Source organism: Dermacentor albipictus, chromosome 1 (genome assembly GCF_038994185.2).
Source record: "Dermacentor albipictus isolate Rhodes 1998 colony chromosome 1, USDA_Dalb.pri_finalv2, whole genome shotgun sequence".
Lineage (NCBI taxonomy): Eukaryota > Metazoa > Arthropoda > Arachnida > Ixodida > Ixodidae > Dermacentor > Dermacentor albipictus.
The window spans coordinates 469,264,759-469,287,741 of NC_091821.1; the positions used below are offsets into that span (position 1 = coordinate 469,264,759).

Sequence of the window (22,983 nt, forward strand, 5' to 3'; positions counted from 1 at the left end):
ACGATTTCAGCAGTACTATGGGAGAACTCTCCGAGACAGCAACCATCAACACGACATACTGCCACCGCTACATTACAGGGATTACCCACGCTCAGTAGCCGACGATCCTGCGTCAACTATTCACTGCAAGCGTAGACGCTGTCATTTTGCGCTTCAGTTCCATCACTAGTGTCAGCGAATTCACCAAGACAGCAACTACCAACAAGACATACTGTGCTGCCGTCAGTTTACGGGGATGCTCGGTAAGCGACGGTTTGTGGTCAGCTGTTTCATTCATTTCAAACAGATGCCATCTTGAGTTTTGGTTCGATAGGTGGCCCTCTGGTGGCAAACTAGCAACTGCATTCGTTACAATGCCAGGAAAAAGTGAAACGCCGCTGTACCGTACAAAAAGATGAAAATAAAATTTTCAGACACATTATGTTGTTACTAGTCACGCGGCCAAACTCGTCTCACATCTTCACTCGGCAAACCACAACCGAAACTAATAGCAAACGGATAAACGGCATTTCATTCGATTTACGTTGTCACGGGTGAGGTCCAGGGCGCCCCAGGTACTATGCTCTTCGTGTACGAGGTCTTCCACTTTATTTTAGTGCAAGTCCGGATTCCCTTCTGATGATGTCAACACTCGCCGAAGTTCAGAACAGAACGCGCATCTGATGACGTCAGGCCGAAGTGGACAGTCCACTAGGTGGCCTCTTGCAGAATAGCCCGCCTGGGTGCATCTACAAGCATCATGCATGCTCTCAATGCTGACGCGACTTTGGCGACAACACCTGATCGTTGGCGCGTGTCAATGGTTTGAAATGTTTGCTAGTTGCGAAACAGTGTACCATTGCGGGGTAGCTCAAACCACGAAGATGCATGTGCGGCAGCGTCCAGCAGCAGACAAGAAATTACTTGTACACTTTTGATGTCAGTGGTATAGCTCGATCATGGGGTCAGTGATCAGGAAATGAAAACTCGACCAAATTTTGTGTTGTAGGATGTAGTGTACGAGAACAAGGTTGCGCTCAAATGTCGCCTTTTATCCTGCCAACTGAGCACTACGCTAATTTAACAGCTGTTTGGTAGGGTCCACGTTGGCACCAAAGTAATGTAGCAACTGTGTTCAGGCGCGTCATATTTTGTAAAAATATTTCAGGTAGAAGGAGGATATAACATGAAGCTTTCGAGCTGGTTATGGAAAATTAACTACTTGCTGCACCACACTGTGACACAAAGTGCACGTCGCGCGATCGCAGGAGGTATAGGGGAAAAGGTGGGCAGTTCTGTCGGGGTGCTATTGCCATGACGTCGCTGGTGGGACAAGCTCCTCAAAATGAAAAGCTAATTTCGAGAACATTGTGGTTTGTTTTTTACTTCTGATTTCGATGATATATATATATATATATATCTATATATATATATATATATATATATTATTAGGCGTGAGAATTTGTGTACAGGTCGTTTTAGGTTGTCTCCGTGCAGTCATAATCTCAGCAAGGTTACGCAGTGTAGTTTTCCAGGCTGTCGAGGGAGTCCTGCAGTGAAACAAGTTGAAGTAACATTGTTTGGTGCGCCAAAAAACCGCACGTGAAGGTACGCAAGGGAGCCTAGCTAATTCACTGAATTCAAAGACTTCGAATTGCAGTTGGTCAAAATTTTTGATCCTAAATATTGACACGTGAACTTGTTTATCCTTCTTTATCAGTACCACGTGATAATATACTGTCTAAGTAATGTGTATTTTTTTCTCCTGTAGAACCACGTGCAACCTCGAAGAGATACCATCAGCAGTAGAGGACGACACCGCAGCGGAAGCAATTTTTACCTCGATAGTGCGAGGCACATCTTTGCCAACGAGGAGCAGCAACTGCGACCATGAACACTTTTCAACAGGCCACACAGATCTACATGACGAGGACGAAGCCGCTGTGGAGGCGACAAAAGAGCCATCGAAAAATACATTAAAAAACGTGAAGCTAATGATGTATTTGAGCAGCAGTTGTTGACCCATCTGCAACAAAAAAATGACCGAAAATTGACCGAAAATGAGGCATTTGGATTGTCCATAGGCATGACCCTGGAAATAATGACCAAGCAAGCAGCAGCCAGATGCTAAGTACGGATAATGGCAATTATTGCTGAATTTGACGTCTGACCACTCACGAACTTTGCAACGAATTTCGCTCTTGCGTTCAGAACAAAGCAGATGGCTGCTGTTCCTCGGACTGCCTGAAAGAAAGGACATGTTTTGCACCGTTTAGTACTGTGTACCGCAAATAATTTATTCTGGAAACGGCCTTTGTTATTTCATTCCTATCAAGGTGCTCATTATAATATTTTTTTAAAAATTTCAACTTTACCTAGATGTCAAAGTGCACTATAAAGTTTCATGCAATACTAGTGCTCACGAGGCAAAGCGAGGCTGACCCAGAAGTCCAGTTGTGTTTGATTGTCTTTTTATTATCCAGATAACAAATTTCATCGCTGCAACATCACAAGGTGTGTCATGTCGTACTTCGTATTTTTGTGTTATGTAACTGAGATAAGGTTACGCAATTCCAAATGTTATGGAAAATACAGTTTCTTGCTGTGATATGTACAAAAGTATTTCTAATTTGATACAATAAAAGAACTGCAAAAACATAATTCTTGGCGTAACGCAACGTTCGTATCCCCTCTGCTACATAATGCTTATATGGCGGGCAAAAGGCTGTTCAACACGAGCTACTTAGGTTAGCAAGCACTTCTGACAAAGCAGATGAAGTAACCGAGTGAGTGGCACGGGGAATGTGACATATACTACTCCACGAAGGCAGGTTTGGTGCCTTCAACCACGATCGTGTTTGAGAAATTAGTGCCCTGCACACAATGTTGTACAACGCGGCTGTGAAAAAGCATGGCCTGTGCCTTAAGCAATGAGCCCCACAGCCTACTTGCGTCTCACAACACTCAAATGACACGGCAAGGCGCCTTCTGCAGACACAAAGTAATCGGCAATATCATCCCCCAAAGCCATGGCGGTATTAGTCGGGCGGTTGCTAGCTGGCGACGCACCCGGAGTGCCAAGCTGGGCTACCGTCTGCCTCCACTGGCCATTATGCACTGTCTCCCCTAGGAGGCTGTCGCCGTAGTCGTCAGGGCAATATGCCTTGTCCACCATTAGAATGTTATGGAGGTACGCAGTATCATATCGGTAAGCAGGTCTGGCTCCCTTTCTACCGTTCCCAAGAACACTCGCCATCTTGAAACCAAAATTCCAAACGCGTTTTCCACACATCGCCGTGCCCGAGATAGGCGATAATTGAAGACTTTTTTCTTTTTACTAAGATTTTTCGCGGAGTACGGGCGCATCAGGTACGTTCGCAAGGGAAATGCCGCGTCACCTTCAAGACAAACGGGCCACGTCGACACGCCTGACGGTAACTCCAGAGTACTTCCTTCAAAATGGGTTCTAAAAGTACTGTCTCTAAAAAATGAGCCGTCTGACAAGCGGCCTTGTGCCCCGATGTCAACAAGGGTGAACTTGTAGCTGGCATCCGCAACAGCGAGGAGAACCAAATAATATTTCTTGTAGTTGAAACAATCTCATCCGCTACGGTCACGGCATTTGATGGCGAAATGCTTCCCATCAATACTACCAATGCAGTTGGGAAAGTTCCATTTCATGTTGAAATCTTTTCTTATTCGCTCCCACTCCGCTGTGGTTGGACACGTAAGCACGACAGGTGACAATCTGTCCCAGATGGCCCGCAACGTCTCCCTCAGGATCTTTGATACAGTCGACGTATGCATCCTGTAGCTGATAGCTATATCGACGATGGATCCCCCGCTAGCGAGGAACCTGCAGAAAGAAAATATCACATTTTAATTTCACCTTCATGTGGTCACTCTCCGCTAGAAGCCAACATCTTAATTTCATCAGAATGATGTTCATTTCTTCCTTCTCTCCCTCCAGAACTGATATATTACACACAGGGGAATGACGCAAATCACCACGGTGGTGATCGAACAACATTATTAACAGAGACGGGAAAGTTGAAGTACATAATTTTTCTGTAAATGCAGTATGATGCACCAATTTATCGTGCGCGTATTGAAGACCTTTGTGGAGATTCTTGATTGCTGCTTCACGATCTATGAAACGCTAATAAGATAACTGTAATAACAGTAATAAGGTAAGTGGACGGGTGTTGCACGCATAAGTATCACGCCCGGACCTATTATTTATTTGAACAATTTATTTGGAATAGCAAAATAAACTTATGCAGAAACTCCACTGGAGTTGTCGAAGTATGCGTAAGCATACCCGCAAATTTTATTTGGCCTACCTCGAAATTTCAAGTTGGCCCACCCGCAGATCTCAAGTTGGGGCATCGCATTACTTAAATTGGCCCACCCCAAACTTAAGTTGGCCCTCCCCGAAGTTTCAAGTTGGCGTATCCCCAAATTTTAAAAGGTTTTACCTACAAGTTTAAGTTGGCCCTCCTCCAAATTTAAAGTTGGTCCACCCCTAAATTTCAATTGGCCCATCCCTACTATAGGCTTCTTAACGCGTTTTACATGGAGCCGAAGTACCCCTATGAAAATTTCCTCGGATCAATTTTTTTATTAGGCTTGCATTGTTCCGGATCGCCTATAAAGCTTTCGTCATATACATTCACACCATTATAACGATTAAATGTCGTAACTTACATTACACGTAGCTACTATATATTACACTTTTCGCGTGACGTGCTGGGGTTTTCGGCAAATAATGCTTATGCATTGAAAAATAGGAACGCGCATTTACCTTAATGTGACCGCGAGGCTTTCCGCCGGACTGATGGGTCATCTGTGAATTGGTGGATGAATGATCCTGACGTACAGAAGGCTCAGTATTTCCTCAAAAGAAGCCTTTGTCATCCTGCATTAGGAAATGAAAAGCTGATCTTATTTCAGCACTTTCAGATGCTCGCACTCGCAAACTGCAAGCGCAAGAATTTTACACGGATTTTACTTTTATACACGCCAGCCCTCCGTGTTTATAACGTGCTCACCTACCTGAAGTACTTAAGATGGTACTCGAGGTCACTTTGTCGGAGCTCCTGCACGAGGTGATGGTATTCTCCGAGTTCCGAGCGCTTGTCGAAAATCCCGCGAATGTAGATTGATCGCCTGCGCTTGCGGCGCAAACGATGCAGCAACAATGCCAGCACCAGCTTGCGTCGTGCAGGGTTGCTCCATGCCATCCTGGAAAGATGCGCAATGTTATTAAGCACGAAAAGCAAGGCACCTAGACCGCGACCACGCTTGCAGGTCGGCGCGTAGAAGCACAAAGGGCGCGATCTCGAAAAAAAAAAAAGAAAGGAGAGAGAGAGAAAGAAAGGAAACGGCGGGCGTGCGCGTCCGCGGTGTTGACTTTCTGCGCATGCCTTGGGACGGTTGCTGTGGCAACGCGCGATCTCGGGGCGCTCGGTGCAGCGGCCGCCGGTTGGAGTGTAGAGCGTCGGACCTATGGTCTGACTCGCGCATGACGCGGCGTCGCCGACATGACGTAACCGACCGCAACCGCCGCTAACCCGCGCGCCGATAACGTCGGAGTATAACTTGCCCTTTACACTTCCGAACCGATCACCATCAGAAGAAGCTGCCGAGAGCGACGGCGTCCGGACCGTTGGGGTTATAGCCACTCGTAAAATAGGTGGGAAGGAGTGTAACATGGAACGCGCGTCAGCGTTTCATTGAACGCTTGGCAGCGTTGCATCCAATGCGGCGCGAGATTGTGCCGCGACTGTGATTGGGGGACTTGAGTGTTTGCTACGCATGTGGGATGATAGCTTTCTTCGTTGCTGCGGCGCGGCCTGCAGGCCAGATGGAACAAAGACGTTTCAGAAGTAAGTCTTGGCGCCTTGTCGCAACACTTATTTTACCCTGAAATAAAGGTTTTTTCAGTTCTTTTACCTTGCAGTAAAGGTTGTTGCCAATTTTTTTTACCTGCAAGAAAGGTTGCAGTTTTTTTAACCCGCGCGAAAGGATGTTGCAGTAGATTTTTTCAAAGTCTGCATTGCATCTTATTTTTAATCTGCAGCGAAGGTTGAAACGTGCAGCAGATGTCACTGCAGTGTATCGTTTTTTTTTTTTTAAATCTGCAGCAAAGGTTGTTTTCTATAGTTTTACACGTGCAGTAAATCTCATTGCAGGGTATTTTTTTATAAACCTGCAGTGAAAGTGGTTCTGTATAGTTCAAACGTGCAACAAATGTCATTACAGTGTAGCTTTGTTTAAATCTGCAGAGAAGGTTGTTGTGTATAGTTTAAATGTGCAGCGAAAGTTGCGTTGTTTGTGTTCTTTCAAAAAAACATCGCATTTCAGATGAGGGTGCTTGGGAACTTAGACTGTGCGGTAGTTTATTTGTGTCGCGACTTCTGTAATACTTTTGGGAGTTCGTTTTTTCGTATTGTTGCGACTTTGTTCGGCTATGTGTGTTTCTCGGTGCAGAGGAGAAGGAGGCACCTCCTAATGTCTCCCATCCACATATTAGAAAATGACTCTCTCTTCTTTTTTTTTTACTTTACAGTAAATGCAACCTTATTTTATACCGGGTAGTGCCGATACAATTTAACTTCTAAGATGACACTCATATCGGGCATATTTTTGTAAGCATGATTCTGTATATCCGCTTGCCCGCGTTGTAGTCCCAATTAAAAGAGGCTTTTTCGGACTACGCGCCACTTTGTGGCGTGGTCACTTTGGCTCGGTGAGGAACTCGGACACCGTGTCTCATTCGCAGTTAAGCCACTACTTGTGCATAAGTGAGAGCCAACACACTTCATAGGAAGAATTGGAAGTTGTTATTGTGCGCTAAAGACAGGGATAAGAAAGAAGCGCATGACATGTGCCAGTGTGTAGTGTTTCTTCCTTCTACGCAGTTTTTTCTCGTGCATAAATAATAAATAATAATAAACATAATAATAATAAAAGCTCGTGGAATGTCGACACGATGTCCTTCTAGGCAATCAATGAGCAGGCGTAACTCCTCGTCGCATCGCTGATGCTGAGTCATTTGTGATGTTGTCACAGCTCCTAGAAACGGGCAATCCTGTTCATTTTCCCTAAGCGTAGATTCCGTGTATTCAATCGGTGCACGTGACAAGCAATCTGCATCACTGCTTGTGACCGGACTTGCATACGACCGTTATATCGTATTCCTGCAGCCGTAGACTCCATCTTGCCAGCCGTCCAGATGGGTCTTTGAGATTCATCAGCCAGCAGAACGAATGGTGGTCGCTGATAGCTCGGAATGGTCGGCCATATAAGTATGGTCTAAGCTTAGTATGGTCTAAGCTTGCTGATGGCCCATATCACCGCGAGGCATTCTTTTTCTGTCGCTGAGTAGTTCACCTCAGCCTTCGAAAGTGTTCAACTGGCATACGCAATGACTCGTTCCTCTCAGTTTGGCCACTGAATGAGGACGGCACCGAGGCCTAAATTGCTTGCGTGTGTGTGAATATCAGTTTCGGCTTCCTCATCGAAATGAGCAACTGGGTGGTTCTGAAGACGCTTTCGGAGCTCATTGAAAGCATTCTCCTGCTCATTCAACCAGACGAAAGGCGCGTCTTCCTTCGTTAGCCGTGTTATTGGTTCGGCGAATTTTTGACGAAGCGTCTGTAGTAGGCGCAAAGTCCTAAGAATCGCCTAACAGCCTTTTTGTCGGTTGGTTTTGGAAATTTCCCCACTGCCGCAGTCTTCTTAGGGTCCGGGCGAATGACTTCTGAACTGATGACATGGCCGAGGAAAAGAAGCTCGCGAAAGCCGAAATGACATTTCTGCGGTTTTATAGTCAGACCTGCTGATCTAATAGCTTCCATCACAGCCTGCAGTCGTTCTACATGCTGCTCGAAGGTGGTAGAAAAAACCACGACATCGTCAAGATAAACGAGACAGGTTTGCCATTTCAGACCGCTGAGCACAGTGTCCATCATCCGCTGAAATGTGGCAGGTGCGGAACAAAGTCGAATGGGAGCACTTTGAACTCGTACAGTCTGTCTGGCGTCACAAAAGCCGTCTTCTCACGATCTCGTTCGTCCACTTCTATCTGCCAGTAGCCGCTTTTGAGGTCCAGGGAGGAAAAGAATTTGGCATCTCGTGGTCTGTCTTGAGTGTCATCGATTCTTGGAAGTGGGTACACATCCCGCTTTGTGACGGCGTTCAGCTTTCGGTAATCAATGCAGAAGTGCAAGGTTTGGTCCTTTTTCTTTACGAATACCAGAGGCGACGCCCACGGACTTGCCGACGGCTAAATTACGTCGTCTTCAAGCATTTCCTTAACTTGACTTCCGAATTCTTCCCTCTCTTTTGGTGACACTCGGTAGGAATGCTGGCAAATAGGCCTCACTGATTCCTCCACAATTATCCGATGTTTAGCAATAGATGTCCAGCGGACTTTGGATGACATTGAAAAACATTCGGCGAATTCTCTTACGACGGTCTCTATTTGCTCCTTCTGATTGACATCTTGGAAATTCGATGGTGAAGACTCTGGAATGCTGAGATCTGGAACTTGGACGAAGTTATTAAGGCTGGCAATAACGGTTCCCTTCGCGACATGTTGCACGTCATTTCCAAAATTAGTGAGGAAAACGTTGGCACATCCACCACGCAGCTGAACAAGGCCTCTTGCCGTGCAGATCCCTTTTTCGAGTAGGAGACTGGTGTTGCTGTCTGCAATTCCTTCGTAGTCGCTGAACGCGTCGCTTCTAACTGTGACGGCTACGCCGGCTCTCGGAGGAAGCATCACGTCGTCATCGGCAATGTAAAGGGCGTCGAATTTTTGTTCAGTGCTTAATGCTGCGACAGCGTGCTTGGTTGAGAAGGAAACACATGATTCCCGCAATTTGATTATAGCGCCATTATTCTGCAAGAAGTCCATGCCAATAATCAAGTCGCTTGAGCACTCGGAAAGCACGATAAAGCTGGCGACGTACGTGAAGCCTCGTATTCCTATTCTAGCTGTACACTTGCCCGTCGGGTCGATGAGGTGACCTCCTGCTGTGCGAACTTGTGGCCCTTTCCAAGGAGTCAGCACTTTCTTCAGTTTCCTGGCGAGCTCACTACTTATTACCGAGTAATCCGCATCTGTATCCACTAACGCGATCACTTCGTAACCGTCAACAAACACACGTAAATCGCAAGCAACGTCGCTCTTACGGCACTGGTTTCTCAGTCCCTCGTCGTCGCTCGGAATCATCGATGGAGCTTCTCTTTTCGCGTCGGCAGCGGCCTTACCTCCCGAGGCAGCTGACTAATTTTCCCGACGCGGGCTCTGTGAACGGCGTCTTGGCGAGCTTGAAGGGCGGAGGCTCGGTGACCCATGCCTCAATGTCGCTGTTGATCGAGGTTGGTGTTGCTGGTAGGCGTATGGGAAGCTTTGACGAGTAGACAGGTACTCTTCGATTTCAAATGGACGCTCACCATTTCGAGGGCAAGGTGCGTTCACCGAAAAACCACGAAGCCCTACCTGGCGATAGTGGCACATTCTGCACAGGTGGCCAGCCTCACCGCAGTGGTAGCAGAGAGGCATTCGGTCAGGTGTGCGCCATACATCGGTCTTCCTAAATCTCCTGTCGGGTGGCGACAGCGTATTTTGAGGCATCGAGCTATTCATAGAGGAAGTGGCTGCGACGTCAGCACGTCCTGGAGTTTGCCGCAACGCATCGGCATACGATACCCTCGGCTGGCGCAGTAATGGCGCTTGGCGCTGCGCACTCAGCTGTGGTTCCCGGACCGCCCGTCTGACCTCTTCGTGAACAACGTCTGCCAGTGAAGAGGGCGTTGGAGCGTTGTGGTCGAGCCGTAGCCTCTGAAGCTCTTCTCACACTACAGATCGCACGATCTCCCGTATGATCTCCATGCTGTTTCCGATGGCGGCTGGAACAGAGCCTACAGAGGTGATGTTCATTTCCCGGTTGTACATCCTTGATCGCTGTTGCAAGGTGCTTTCCATTCTTGTCGCTTCACAACGAAATTCAGCGACGGTGCGCGGCGGGCTCCGAACCAACCCTGCGAACAGTTCCTGTTTTATGCCTCTCATTATATGGCGAAGTTTCTTGTCTTCGCTCATGTTCGGATAAGCTCGGCGTAATAGGCGGGACATGTCTTCTACATGCATGGCCACGCTTTCATTGTTCCGCTGTTTCTTGCCTGCAAGGCAGCTTCGGCCCTCTCCCTGCGGTCGGTACTCGGGTAAGTCGCAAGCAACTCCCGCCGGAAAGCATCCCACGAGACAAATGTCGCTTCGTAGTTTTCAAACCAACCACGTTCGTGCGCTGTCCTCTAACGCGAAGTAAACGTTTCGTAGCTTGCGCGCTCCGTTCCATCCATTGAACTCAGCGACGCGCTCAAAGCGTTCCAGCCAGTTCTCTGCGTCTTCAAATGTGTCGCCGTGGAAAGGCTCTGGAGTCATTGGCGAGTTCACCACGATGTGAGTTGGCGTGATTTGAGTTGCCATCTCAGTAGCGTTTCCGTTAGCAGATCCTGATGCTCCGATAGAATCCGACACACGGGAAAATTCGGGGGGGGGGGGGGGGGGCTCACGACGTAGGCGACGACTGCTGCGTTGGTGAACAGGAGTCAATTCGATGGGTCCAAGTCGCCGTGAGTCCGGGCTCCTTTCTCTGACTCGAGAAGGGCTTGAAATCATACCCCGCACCTCCACCAGAACTGTAAAGGGCCGTTTATAGTCCGACGTAACGCACGCGCGCGCGCACGCTACGTCACGTCGGCGAAAACGACACCTCTATAGACGAGAAAACCATGGCCAGGCGGCGCTACTGCGCCGCCTCACAGCGCCCCCAATGTGGAAAGGTCAATCAGCGTGGTCGCGCTGTGGCGCAGTCTCCACTTGGTTTACATTGTTTCGTCCGCGCTTTTCTTCGCTGCTCGTGCTCACGGCGCTCCGTTTTCGACGGCGGCAGATCGCTTGCTTGCGCAACAGCGATGCAAAGACTGCAATGCGGCTTCAAGAAGGTTGCCGACGCCGACAGATTTTTTCGTGGCGGAAACCTCACGAAAGGGGAGCGTCTGCTTCCGCACGTGTACGGCGTTGAACAAATCGTGGACGGTGATGTGACAGTGAAAGCTAAATGCGTGTCACAGGTGTCCGACAAGATCGTATACGACGTCGAGTTAGAGGTATGCACCAAGTTCAGAAGTTTAGCCACTTTTATTTCTATATGATGCAGGTACAAAGCGGTCATGCATACTTGCAGAGATGTGCTGGAACGGTGACGATTGCAGTTAGTTTCCTCGGTAGCTGAGCGCGCGCACACGGCTGCTCTCATTTTGTGCTTCCACCTTTTGCTGCTAAATTTCTTGGCTGGAGCATTAGTAAATTACACGTTTGTGTTCGTTCTGATTTGCGCGGACCTGTCAGTGAACAACGGCAAGCGTTATCGATGTCATCGCTTCGCGAAGCCTGCTTGTTTTTGCATTGAACCAGTGTCACTGCGAGGTTTCATTTGACATATCACGTGTTGAGAGAGTTCAGTGCTTACAATGCGATCCGTTGCCTGCGTCTTCCGACGCTGCTCGTTGATTAAAGGATCATCATCGCCTACTCACTTGCCCAATAAATAATTACAAAAATATTTTCTTTGCAGCTGTGCTACATCAGCTATACCTTTTACGCTTATCTGCTGGGGCACAGCTCATTTAAGACGAGCGAGAGGTGGTGTTCCGGCACCCCAATATTCGCGAGCGTATGTTTATACATAACCTATTTAGAGAGGGGTATTAAATGCCCCCATGGCTACGCCTATGCTTGTCTGCTCTACGTATAACAAATCAAAAATTGCGTACCTACGGGCAACGGCGCATATCTTGTGATTCCACCTTTATTGCACAGGTTAAGCAGCTCTGCTTGGTCGCGAGAAAATAATGCAGTAAAGAGTGTTTTCAGGATTCACATATATTTTTTTGCAGTTAAAAGCGTAAGTTCCATCAGCAACTTGCGCTTGTCTGCCCTTGGTATGCATGGTAACAAAGCTAAAATTGCATATCCGCGTGATGTGCGCAGATTCTTTTTATGCAATTGCGGACTGTCAGGAGTAATCTTTTAGCCTAGTTCAACTTGCCTAGTAGGTGCATGTTTTGGTCGAGCATAATTGCAAAGTGTCCTTGTGCTGCGATTTGTGCAGAATAACCAAATGCGAATTCTCAAATATGAACCCCCATTTAGAGGCAGCAACACAGCAACCACACAACTTCTAGACATGCAGTCTTGCAGCCACTACATGCAGTAACCATTTGTGTCTATCATATCAGTTGGCTTTTATTCTTGGTCGCAGACCGTTGCATGCCCAGGCTAATTTGTACAACAGTACTATGCTGCCAGCAGTGACAGTAACCTCTAAAGTAGAATATTTGTGTTCTCTCTAAGGAACCTGTGCCTGACCATAGACCAGCAGAATAATTAAACTGATACTCGCTCATTGTTATTTTTTGCGGGTTATATATGTAGTTACCCACACGTTTTCTGCATTCACTCGCATTCAGTCACTTTCACTGACCAGCACCCACTCATGCTGACATGTCTACTACCACTCACCAACACTCACTAGCATGCTCATGCCTGCCTTTCATCACTCACTTAAGTTCCATTGTACTTCCGTGAAGTAAATGCGGGGCCATTATGAGTCAATATATTTGTGTATGGATGATCTAGGTGTTTCAGGCATACACATGTTTTGTGTGTTGGGGAAGGGAAGGAACTTTTGCAAGCATTTGACAATATTATAATAGTGTTGGTTAAAGATATTGATATGAAACTTGACACAACCAGACAACTAAATGATGCACCTCAATTGCCATTGTTTCTTCAGCTCTTGTGGTCATGCCCTGTAAAGCGCCAGGTAAATATAAGCAAAGGAAAATGCAGCTGCAAAGCCGGTATTCAGGGCCAGTGCAAACATGCCGCTGCTGTGTGCCTATACATAAATAACCACGAAGACAGCTCCTGCACAAGTGAGCCCCAAAAGTGGGGCAAGCCAACTAGCAAACCCCTGCGGCAGCCAGAACAAGATCTCCTAGACTTGTTTCCAGGTGAGCTTGTATAAAAATTTTGCCATCTCCTGCACACTTTTTTGCTGTCAAGTTAGACTTAAATGAGTTCATACATCAACTTAATTACAGCTTGCATAGACCCTGGTATGCACAGTCATTATGCACATTTTCTCCATAACAGCTCAACAATCTAACTCAAAGGATATGAAAAAGGCATCGAGAGACATTCTACTACATTATCCAGAGATAGACTGTTCCCTGAAAGAGGTAATGATGCTATCCAAAATGCACGAGGACGACCTGACCTGCCGGCAGGTTCTGGATAAGCTTGTTGAGCAGGCCTCAAATGCAGCAGATGAAGCCACCCTTGACGAGATGCTTGCTACAATGCTTCGCAGACCAGTGTACCATTACCTCTCTGTCGTTGACAGCAGGACAACACAGCAGTGGGATTTTGTTTCAGAGCTACAGCCTAAAGAGGCACATGAATATACCACCAAAGTGATCTTGAAAGAAAAATTCACAAGGCTTGCTTTGCTCACAAAAGAGCAAGCAAACTGCACAAGGTAACTTCAATTTTATTTAATTCGTTTCACGCATTTCATGACTATCCAATAATACAGACTCTGGAACTTTTGAAATGTACAGGTGGCATGAGGAACGAAGAGTGCGAATTAGCAGTACGAAGGCTCACAGCATTCTAACAAAGAAAAATGATGAAGGATTAACGAGTGCAGCCCAGCAGCTACTAAGGCACAGCACTTACAGAAGTGCTGCAATGCATTATGGTAAGGTTACTAAGCACAAAAGTGTTGCACTGCATGCACATGTTTTTTACAGAACTTAGACAATAACAAAATTTATGACACAATGGAAGCAAATCTTATTGCACATGTACTGCAGTTGTGAGCTTAACTGCTACAGTTGGTGCATGTTGAATGGAATCAAACAGTGCAATAGATGGGCAGAAAAAATGAAGACTAGAAATAAAGTGCTGTGCCTGCCTTCTTTACCATTCCGTTTGGCATGCACATGTGCACATCTGAATAAATTTTTCTGCAGGAATCAAAACTGAGGCCACAGCTAGGCGCAATCTGGAGCAAAAACTTGGTGTACGCATAGTTCAGGTGACATTCTTGATGAGTTTCAATCATTTATTACTTTACTAAGTGCACATATTCAAAATCTATGCTAGCTATAATATTACTTGCATTAACTTACATACATTGTCTCCTCTAGATGGGTCTCATTGTTCTGCCAGAACAACCATGGCTATGCTGCAGCCCCGACGGACTTGCAAATCTCGGTGGCGAAACTGTTCTCATAGAGATTAAGTGCACACACAAGTACAGAAATGCACCCTTTCTCAATTACGAGCAAAGGACCTGTGAGCTGCCTTACCTTACATTTATTAACGACATTGTTGAGCTAAGGAAGACACACAGTTATTACACACAAATTGAAGTTCAGCTGTACGTTCTAAACCTTCAGCGGGCTCTTCTGTACGTGTACAGCCCAAACCAGAGCATTATTGTGAATGTAAAGAGAGACGAATTATTCTTGTGGAAGCTGATTCCTAAGATGGAGTACTTTTATTTTAAATTTCTAATTCCGGCATTGTTTTGAATTATGGTTTAGTCATGGCACTGCGCCTTGCTCCATTTTAACTTTCTGATTTTGTGCCTTCAGTTATGCAAGATTTTTGTATATTAAATTCTCAATGTTGTCTTCTTGCTATATGTAAACCTTTTGCTTCTTTCCTACTCTCTCTGCTAGCTATCATTGTTCGGCTAAACATTAGGTACTGTGCACGTTAAATAACTCCAGATGGTGCAAATTTACATCTGCTGCTATGGCATGTAAAAGGCCAGAATTGTTTTTGTTGCACCAATATCATGGGCATGCATTGCTTGCAGTGTTCTGTGTCTCTAACAGAGAGACTAATGTGATAACACAACATTTTTTATGTAGCACTCTAATGTCTGTTGCATGCTTACTATTTGAGAAGCAATAACAGTGCATCATCAATATGCTATGAAGGGGAAGTAAATGGCCCCAACAACCAAATGCCAATCATGCATAATCGTCCAAGCAACCCTAAGCAACACTATGCATAATCGTGCAAGCAACCCTACGTTGTGTGTACATTCAGAACATTATTGGTGCTTGACAATTGTTTATTATCACTGTTTTCCATTTTTCACATTCATCTGAATGTACTGTTTTTCCTACTCAAGTCATGAACTAACTCACCAAAGTACAATACTCCTGCACCCTTACCATTGCTACATATCATCATCTCATACCAATACCACCCCAACTGCATTAATAACACTAATACCAGTGATGCTATCAACACGGGTAACAACAGTTTAAATGACAGCATCTTTGCAGTCACACCTGCAACTAGTAAAGCACTACTCAGAACTACAAGAAATACTACTGCTTTTAAATAGGTGTGCTGCTAGTTAACAAAATAAATTCGTTTGCAACAAAAAGCTTTCATGCTTAGTGCTTCTAGTCACATGCACGGGTAACGTAAAGACTGTGATGTAAAGATGAGTACAAATAGAAACACCAGCAGTTCTTATGTTCTTGTTACTACATTGCAACAGAAAGTTACACAAATCAACGAATAGCTACGCACAGGTTCGCCACTACACTATGTCAAGTGTGCTTAAACACGTACAGTCTCTTGTATTAGCATTCAAATGCAGCCTGTATGAAACTGTAAATAAAGTTTGTTGTGCAACAACAAAAACAATAAAACTGTCCTTTTCTTTTGAAGTCACTGGTCCATGGTACTATGCTCAGCCATGTTACCTATCCATTTCGTAAAGAAAACATGTAAGCTATTCAACACAAAACAGAGTGACTCAAACAGAATGGAATGCATGTTACACTAACCGAGCCTCCACTAAGAGAGCCAAAACACTAAAATGTGCTAAAATGATTGTTGGGTTCTTCTGTCAGACAAATATAACTACAAGAATTTCTAAAGCCCTTTTTGAACAGTATGTTGTTGTCAGATCTGTTATGTGAACGTGAGTGACACTCAAAATATAAAAGTAAAGGGTATGCTACATTAGAGGAATTGCCAGTTGGCATAATAGGACAGAACACACATTTAAGAGCACTGGTTTCTCATGTTAAAACGAACATTAAACGATGCTGTTGCATGAGCTTACATCAAAACCAAGCTGAATGTTCTTGGTTGAATGCAGTTAGAAGCAAAGAAGGTGAATTTAAAGGCAGGCTTACAATAAAGTGCTTTGCACAATGAGGTATTAGAAGCAGTTTTCCAGAACAAATACAGCATGTAAAACACAGTAGTCTGCAGAACAAACAACTAGTTGCACTCTTGCTTCTTGATTATAGGGGGCTCCATGTTCACAAGGGCAGCACACACAGCAGCTATTTTCTTCATGTGTGGTACTAAAGTCAGGGGCACTGTGTTGCTTAGAATACGATATGTCTTCAGCCTTCGAATTACCCTCTCCACATGTATGCGAACTGATGCAATTTGATACGTCATGTCCATGTCTTCCTGAGACATTTGCCCTCCATTCGTATTGAACGGTGGCATCAGCAGTACTGCTCCCTTTCCCTCAACTTCTGTCCTAATTCTTGGGAAGCCCTTGTCACTTAGCACTAGATCTCCAGGCTTTAGAAGCTCTAAAAATCCAGAGTCTTGTGTAATAAAAGAGTCTGTGAGCCGCCCACCATACATTTTAGACATAAATGCTATCATTCCATTAGGAATTATACCTACCAAAAACTTGAGTGTGTAAGTCCCTTTATAATGAGAAAACATTACATGTTGCTGTTCCACTTTAGAGGGCATTTCTGTTCGAATTTCAGTGCAGTCTATTATAAATGTACAATTAGGATAATGTTCTTTAAATGGGAGGGGCAAAGAGAGTTTGATAACATCTCGTGAAGGCACAAACACCCAGTCTTCCAAGGCAACACTAAGGAGGTCAAGTGTTCTCCTGAACACATTTGATGCAGTTGTGGTGCTCACACTAAATATTGCAGCAAGTGCACTGAATGTCACACCAAGCCGAAGTTTAGCTAAAAACAAACAAAGTTTGTCCTCACGCGTCACATCAGTGCTTTTGTACCTCGAATGAGGGAGAAGGTTCAGCAGGAGACTAAACACAGGCAGTGTAACGCCGCACAGGTCACGCAGAGCTTCCTCATTGTCCTTCACCGAGTTGAAGCCCTCAAAGCTGCATCTTCTTTTCCAGTTATAGTCTGTGCCAGTCACCTAAACAAATTGGAGGAAATAGTTACTATAATGCACTGAAAAAAATATACCCATGGGTCAGTAATAAACTGCTAGGAAGCTCACGAAACCACTGCATGTTATTGCTATCGTGATTACATGAGTATTCAATATTTTTTCTGGCACCTGTGTTTTTTAATAAAACTGCATATGGTGTACTGACATAATTTATTAATAATTTCGTTAGTATAATTGGTATAATGAAATAGTGGCAAATATGCCATATTTATCATTTTATGTATTATATTTTGTGGGAAACATTTTTCTAGTCCCAACTACCTAGTAAAGGGTTCAATGACCCAGTCATGCTGTCCATAACAGCTTTAGGTAATAAGCTTCTCCAGAATTTGTTCATTCTGAGAAAATAAAAAAAAAACAGTTTGTTTACGCGCGAGAAAGCTTTCAGTAGATGGCTGACGGGCACCAATATTTTTACCTCAGCATGGCTAAAAATCTTGCTGGAACAAAGTGTTGATGTTCCCTGACTGTTCATTTCTAGTTCTTAAATTCAACATCTTGGTGCAGGCTCAGTTGGTTCATCCTAAATTTAAGCTAAAAAGGTGCAACTGGAACAAGGACACCAACAAAATTATTAGTTTTTTTCTTGTAGTGTGTAGCTTTTTGTTTTTGTTTCAGTCATGCTGTTTCAGCATAGATTCCACTATCTACCTCTCAGTTTGGGTTTCATTTGCATAGTACTCTCCTCACAAAAACTGAATATGTAATTGGCAAGTTCTGTACAATCACAAACCTTGTCACTTTGTTCAGCATGCGTGACTTGTGTTGATGCTTCAGTCCCATTGGTTGCCGAGAGCAGGAGGTCCAGCTTGCCTGAAGCAGAACATTCTGTCTGGCATCCCTGAAATAGTTGCCACAGAACAGCACAGGCTTCAATGAATAATTGCCACAGCTTGCTACATGGAAATATATTGAAGGCACTTACAAAATAGTAATGACAGGACAAGAACTAGCACAGAGTTGCTGGACAGAGGAGTGCACCTAAAGCCATTCTTGCTACCGTTCTTAAAATTAAATATTTCTCTACGATAAAATAATGCTGGCCTGTTTATGAATAAAAACATGTAATTACAACATCAGTCACTCTGGCAGCAGGAACTTCTGTTGTTATGCTACTCGATGACGGGAAATCCAGTGGGTTGCTTGTTGACAGTTCTGTCAATTCAGAAAGGCACGTTGTGGAATCTCTTTCACATGTGTCGTGCTGCTGCTCCGGAGCTGTGTCACTGCAGTCCAAAAGCGCATGTTCTAGTGGTGCTGACTGCTGAGACGACTGCTGCGAGTGCCACTGGTCTGTTAGACGCCGCTCCCATCTGCATCGCATAGAAATGACATGAGCCTATTTGTCATGGGAATTAAATTACTTCCAATAAAATGTTTGCAAAGGTAATGTTCGCAAAGGTTATGTGTGCATATAATATTCTACAAGAGTGCTACCACTAAAAGTCATGATACTTGCGCATTGCCAGTCATACCTTTCCGCCCTCTCTCGATCTGGTGCCTTCTTTCGGTACACAGGTGGAAAGATGGTAGGGATGTATGATGGATGTTCCATTAGGTCACTCTTGCAGTTTCCAACGAAATGGGTGCTGCAAATTCGTGTGCTTTTGGATGGCTCCCAGGGAGTGTCATCAGCACTGCGAGCACAGAAAGAAGACATGTATTAGACACAAATAGGCATGGAACTATACTAAAGAGAAAGACCATCTTCCCATCTTTAGCAACGTGGCCTAGCCTATAGCTCATTATACCCTGTCAGGCTTAGGTTCAGGCAAATCACAGATTAAGATGTTTTTGGCAAACTGTACATGCCTTTAATACATGGCGATTCTGAGATGCTAGTGCCTGTAACTTGTGCTGCCTATTTCTTGTCCCAATAACGTCACTGCATGGCACGAAGAGAACTGCATTATAAAGCTAACGCAGTAATGTGGGAGGTTAGGCGAGTTGGTGATTAATAATCATACCGTGTTGGTGAAGCAGCGCACTGACCAGTACAAAGAGGAGAGACACAAGCACACCGAGTGTCTTGTATTCATGTGTGTGTCTGCCTTGTCCTGGTCAGTGCGCTGCTTCACCAGAACACTAAAGCAATTTCCTTCCCAGAGTACACTAAATCCTAGAACACAACAGCCAGAACACACATCTGCTCAAAATTAACAATTTAAGTACTACATAGGCGCATATTGCTTTATATCATGCTTCAATAAATATTTAGTGTAAATCACGCCTTATTTAATGCAGATGTTGGAGTGATTGCAACTCATCGCATTAATCAGCAAGGTGCCTTTTCACTGCTAATGAGAATTGGCTCGTACAGACTGCTCCGCGAAATGAACCCAGACCACGTTAACAAGCGATTACCTTAGGACCAACAGCACTATTAGAGCATTAGAGATACCTGCCTCACCAAAGCAAATCTAGTGCCTCGTCGGACGAACAGCTAAAGTAAGCTTGCACCGATGGCCGGTTACTACAGGAAACGAAAATTTTTGGCAGGAAGAGTGAATCAGCAAGAATGTGCAAGGTGGTAATTACCTTAAAGCAAGCTTGGCTATTGTGAACTTAGAAAGCGTGGCCAAACAACAAACATAACGCGCACGTCTCGAGCGGCTGCTTTCCGATCTGTCGCTCCGACGCTCGCGACGACCGCGGCTTGCATTAAATGCGGTCTGCTAGCACACAAAAGTAGCGCGCGTCCTCTTTCGTTACCTGCACAACTAGTAAATTAAGTTGCAGCATTTGGAAAAGCGAAATAATTATCTAAAGCTCGTCCATGCCGATTGCGAGTGAAGGCACAGTACAATCAAATAAATTCGGGGCTTTTAACTGCCAAAAACCATGCAAAACCACGAAATCATTATGAGGCACGCTGTAATGCGGAGTCTCAGAAATAATTATTACCTCCGGAAGTTCTTTAACGTGCACAAAAATCAAAGCACACGGTAACAAGGGCGTTCTTACACTTCGCCCCTATCGAAATGCGGCCGCCGTGGCCGGGAATCGAGCTCGCGTCGTCGAGCTCAGCGGCGCAACACGCATGCATTTACCGCTAACAAGCGGCGGATGTCAACACAATTCAACAACGCGGCACGACTAAACAAACGGTTGCGCGCTAAAAACAGGCATATCACTATTTTGTTTTCATCGAGCGGCCGTGATATTGCACGCGAATTCGAAAGTATGGTACTTACTTGACTCGGCGCACTGCAGTTATCCATGCTTGTCGTCTGCCCTTCTCGTACCACTTCCCCGGAAATCTGTAGAATTTCACGGGCGGCGTTCGACCTTTCGTGTTCTCAAGGCTGTTGTGGCAGTCAACAACACAGCAGTACTGCGTGCCACCTTTCCTGGCTGATGAGGTCGCACTCGCCATCGCAAAAACAACGCGCGCGAGCCAGCGCGAGCGCTCCCGCCGTACAGAACACGGGCGCGCGCTCGCGCACCGACGACCCCCGAAACTTCCATCGGTCCGCTAGGGGAGCATTCGGCGCTGGTTGCGCGCGGGCAAACTTTAGGTTGCCTCGTCTATTGGCGGCGAGGAGTTACGGAGTCGCCCTCTATCGGAAGCGCCTCTATGCCGTAGTATGAGGGATCACGTGACGCGCTCCTCATAGGTTTTGCTGTCAGCGCCCACTGAAAACACCACGCGCGAGCTCACCCGGACATTTCTGTAAGTACTTTCGAAACGAGAGAGGTATCTTACTGTCTAAATAATAATCTTGGGCAAGCTGAAAGCACACAATCGTTTACAGCCGCTATCTCTTTACCAAATACGTACAGTGAACGCCACTGCGCGCGGTCGCCGCGATGGAGTCTCCCGAACCGGCTTCTTGCGTGAAAGGTAGATAAACGCCGAGAGCAAACTATGTGAAATAGGTTCTTATAGTGTTTGTATAACTAAATGGAGCGTAATAGAATGAAGCCTCAATGCAGCGATCGCGCAGATTCGCAGCGACCGACTGCGCGTCTGCATGCTTGTCCGCGCACTGTTTCGTTTTCTCCGCGCGCGCGTTTTCGCACCGTGCCATGAGCTTTAGGCCGCAGAGTATGAGCATTTGACAGTATACAGGCAACCATTGTTGCGTGGGCGCTATCAGAGCTGTTCAAAAATAATTTCATTGTAGAGACTTCGACGCCTACGGGGACTGTGATGTGCCGTCGCGACGATGCAATCTTTTTTTTCTTCTAAATTCTTTGACCTTTCAATACTATTTCTCGAGTTGCGTCGCACTGTATGTTTATCGGCGTTCTCAGCGTGCAGTTTCCCGCTGCCCCTTTTTTGTAATCCAGTGCATTAATTCATAACACAAACATGACCATATGCCATGCTTTCTTTAAATGTGCTTCTCACCACTGCCTTTCCACTCCACTGAACTTGGCAGTATCTATAGTATCGACAAGTTCATAGACCAAACCGTCATGACATTAGTCGGGCAGCGGACTAAGGCGAGCGTCTCAGTGCGCGTTTTGAGAACATCGCAGACCAGGCGCCGTAGCAGAAATCTTCCTCGCGTCTGTGCTTGCTGCATACCCGAGTTGTAGCCGATGACTGCCGGTTTTATGTTTCGCGAGCCAAGCTTCACACAGCTTCTTGTCCTGCGGCTACGTGTGAATAAGGCCGACACCGGCCTCCGTCACGTGCGTCCGGCCCTGCGGCACCGAGCAGAAGCCTACCATATTGCGCGCCTTCAAAGGCAGCCACTACCTATTGTAGTGCTTTCAAGCGTTGTAAAGGAGACACTCGAAGCGGGAAAATTTCCCCACTAAATGAAAACCGCAGCGTACGAGGGAATTTAAACTCGTTTTCAGCTCGCTTCGGCGCGCCCGAAGCAGCCGACGCGGCCGCTATGTCCACGTGATCCCTCCTAGCACGTCACGCCGACGGTGGCGCCAGCTTTTCCAGTGGTGGAGCTCGAGGCCAATAGTCGGGCGCACCGGCGCAGCTAACGTAACCGGCGGCTTCCAACGCGCCCCGGCGTGCCCGGCGCCGATTTGGCTCTGGAGCCATTCGCGCGTCGAAGTCGGCGGAACTCTCGCACCACAACGCACTGCGCGCGAAGAAAAAGGCGCCAACACAACTCCGCAGACGGCTTTTGCGGACGGCGCGCGACTTGGTGAACCTTCTGCGCATGCTCCGAAGATAGCAGCCTACGGCGCGCGCGTTGAAGTATAGAGGGGATGGCATCTCGGCTGGCGCAGCGCAACCGACGTAGCGTGACTGACCGCGAACGACACTCGCCCGCGCGCCGATAACGTTGGACTGTAAACGAGCCTTAACGCACAGTTGAGTGACGCTACTTTAATAACTTTACACTGAGCGAACTTGTGCCCGACAGACAGCTAAGCAAGAGCCTCACTAAAACGTCCAGTCACTTTCGCCGCAGTCCTGCACCTCTTCTTCCCTCGTGTTCCGCGCTGATGGCGATGGCACGTTGCTCCGATTGCGCGTGCCTTGCGAGCCCGTGTTGCCCGCTTCACTGCCGCTATCTTTCTCAGGTAGCAGTAAACAGCTCGACGCACGCAGGAAGCGGCTGGCGCGCATAATTTGAAATCATGTGCCATTATGCACAATTCATGAGGATGGCACTGTGAACAGGCTTGTGCCGCCGTGGGGTCATTCATTGAAAGAAGAACACGGTTTC

The 22,983-nt window shown here is 46.1% G+C and overlaps 1 protein-coding gene and 1 pseudogene across 1 annotated transcript; both read right to left on the reverse strand.

Moving 5' to 3' along the window:
• Nucleotides 1-2,110: 2,110 nt before the first annotated feature.
• LOC139054830 (uncharacterized) lies at nt 2,111-5,271 on the reverse strand (annotated as a pseudogene).
• An 8,319-nt stretch (nt 5,272-13,590) lies between these two features.
• Nucleotides 13,591-20,845, reverse strand: LOC139054833 (uncharacterized). The gene is made up of 5 exons (XM_070532474.1): nt 20,533-20,845; nt 18,814-18,975; nt 18,411-18,651; nt 18,072-18,179; nt 13,591-17,302 (listed from the first exon to the last, which is right to left on the reverse strand). The coding sequence occupies exons 1-5, from the start codon at nt 20,712-20,714 to the stop codon at nt 16,382-16,384; spliced, it is 1,614 nt and encodes a 537-aa protein (XP_070388575.1). The 5' UTR covers nt 20,715-20,845; the 3' UTR covers nt 13,591-16,381.
• Between the last annotated feature and the right edge of the window lie 2,138 nt (nt 20,846-22,983).